Genomic DNA, 2,397 nt, shown 5'->3' on the forward strand with positions numbered 1-2,397 from the left:
TTATTTAAATAAACCTAGTCCGAGAAAAAAGGAAGCCCTCAAACGATTTCTCTTCACCACTGCAGACTCTGAAACCTCAGAGTGGAATGCCCCTCTAAGTAAGAAGAAGCAAATACCAAGGACAGGAGCTCAAGCCAAATGTGCATTTGCATATTTCACACACAAGCAGCTTGCGGAAGGACCCAGCAATCCAATTATACTTACAAATTTTATTCCAGAAGAAACGTTCTCTCCTGTTTTAGAAACACACACACAGGAGCCACTCCACCCACGACCCTTTGGCTTGTGGAGCCCAGCATCCCCCCAGACCTTCCCCTCTTCTGCTCTCATTATTCCACAGGCCTGCCACCAAATCCCAAAGCCCCTGTTGAAGGACACCCGCCGCTGTGTCCCCAGCCTTTGGTCCAACCCCACATGTGTGCCTCTTACCTCGCTGCCCTGGCTTGTAGACGGGTTTGTCAGTTTGCACAAAGGTGCCATGCCCCTGCCTCTGAATTAAAACCGTTTTCTTTTCCTCAAAGCTGATGTTATTTCCAGTTCCTGACACCCGGACTGTAGCCACTTCTTCTGTGCCACCTGCAGGAGGTGGTACCTGGCCAAGAGAGGGGAGCTCTGAGGAGGAGGAGGAGACGGAGGCACAGAATCTACTGGTTGCAAACCCAAGGATGGGGGGGGTAAAGGAAAGGACTGAGTCAGATGGGAGTAGCAAGGGTAGAGCCACAAAACAGGTTGCCAGGGAAAAGGGGAACAATAGTCGGAGGTTAAGGTCGGGAACAAAAAGAAGAAATGCAAGGTCAGGGAAATTATGGATGAGTGATGGCCAGGAATTGAAGTCAGGTTTAGGGGAGATAAGTTTAAGGGCCTCGACAAACGTAAGATAACAAAGTTAGATTATAGTGAGTATCTAGGGAGGAGAATAGGCAAGTATGGGATTAGAGTTGGGGCTAACTCTGTGCTTACCAAAAAGGACATGCAGTGTAAGTGCCTCCTCCTCATTCCACGGTGTTCTAGCAACTTCTGGGCCTTGTTCTTGGTCTCCAGAGTAACAGTGAATTTTACATCATAGTACCCAGGGCTCAGATCCAAACAAACCTTCTGAGTAGAGGGAAAGTGAAGCTGGGCTGGTAATGTCACCAGGTAGTTACTGTTAAAGAAGCAAAAGGGTTTGAGGACATAATGATTCATCCATTCAGTGGGAAATTAAGCCCTTTCACAAACACTCAGCATATAGCAGTGAATTAAACAGACTGAGCCCCTGCCTCCATAAACCTTATTTCCTATAAAGAAGAAGAGGACAAATAACTCAGTGCACAACCTTTAAACCTCCCACAATCAGGAAACCATCACTGAGAGTGTATGCTTAGTATACCAAGGAGGAAATTAGTTCTATGACAGAGAACAGAATACAGGGAGCCTACTGTATTTTAATATTATCTTTTTTTTTTTTACTTCCTCTTAGGCCTCAACTTTTCTCTCTGGGTAAAGGAGAAATGCAACCAGAGAAGGGAAAAGATGAGAAAGAAATTACAATAAACCAAAGGTTATCTCCTCCCCCCATATTTAGGTTTGAGAAAGGTAGACAAAGAAGCTCTGACTTCAAGCACTTACGGAAGGAGTTGTTCTGCAATAGCTGGTGATAGAGCCAATATTCCCAGCAGGAGTTGAGCCCACATTGTTGTGGGTAACGCAGATGAGGTCTGCTCCCCGTCCGGAGCATATATTTTAACTCCCCAGGCTGGGAGTGCACCTACCATTGAAGCCCCAGCCAATCACCTACTGGGGCCTCAGGTGAAGGAGGTAAATGAGGGCTTCTATTCACTTCCTTAAGTTAATTTCTCCATGAAACATTCATACTGGCTCAGCCAGTCCATACCTGTTTGGGAAACGCCAGAGTTGAGAATTCACAGTGGTGATGTTCACAGAACAAATGTTGGACTCCGCCCTTTATTTCTGGTTTCATTCCAAATTCTCATACCCATTTGATCTTTCCACCTTTTTTATTATTCTATTAAGACGTATTTGGGATCACAGGTATGGGAGCAGTACCCATAGGAAACCAGAATACCTCTTATCTAATTGGGAATTTTTAAAAATTAACACTACCCAATATTGTGTCAATAAAAATGACAAAACTTTCTGAAGGTAATTTCACACTGAGCATCAAAAGCTTTTCATATTTGCATATTCTTTGACCCAGCAACTCCTATGGAAATGCTTCTTCATGAGAAAAGAGAACATGAATACATGCAATAAAGAAAATGAATCTACATTGAGTTTCTTTGTAGTGCTCGTTACAATGCAAGACTTAAAAGCCGCCTAGAGCAGTGATGGCAAACCTATGACACGCGTGTCAGAGGTGACACGTGAACTCATTTTTTTGGTTGATTTTTCTTTGTT

General features: G+C 44.1%; 1 protein-coding gene across 2 annotated transcripts in view; it reads right to left on the reverse strand.

Annotated features, from left to right (window-relative positions):
- The window catches only part of A2ML1 (alpha-2-macroglobulin-like 1), a 35,885-nt gene extending 34,133 nt beyond the window's left edge, over nt 1-1,752 (reverse strand). The window contains exons 1-3 of one of the 2 annotated variants that reach the window (XM_014547512.1): nt 1,609-1,752; nt 961-1,144; nt 430-592 (exon numbers count right to left, since the gene is read on the reverse strand). In XM_014547512.1, coding sequence (XP_014402998.1) covers nt 430-592; nt 961-1,144; nt 1,609-1,673 — 412 coding nt within the window. In that variant the 5' untranslated portion in view covers nt 1,674-1,752. The remainder of the gene's footprint in view (nt 1-429; nt 593-960; nt 1,145-1,608) is intronic. The other variant, XM_014547511.1, reaches the window with a different exon arrangement.
- Between the last annotated feature and the right edge of the window lie 645 nt (nt 1,753-2,397).

This window comes from Myotis brandtii, unplaced genomic scaffold (assembly GCF_000412655.1).
Source record: "Myotis brandtii unplaced genomic scaffold, ASM41265v1 scaffold476, whole genome shotgun sequence".
In the NCBI taxonomy this organism is placed as follows: domain Eukaryota; kingdom Metazoa; phylum Chordata; class Mammalia; order Chiroptera; family Vespertilionidae; genus Myotis; species Myotis brandtii.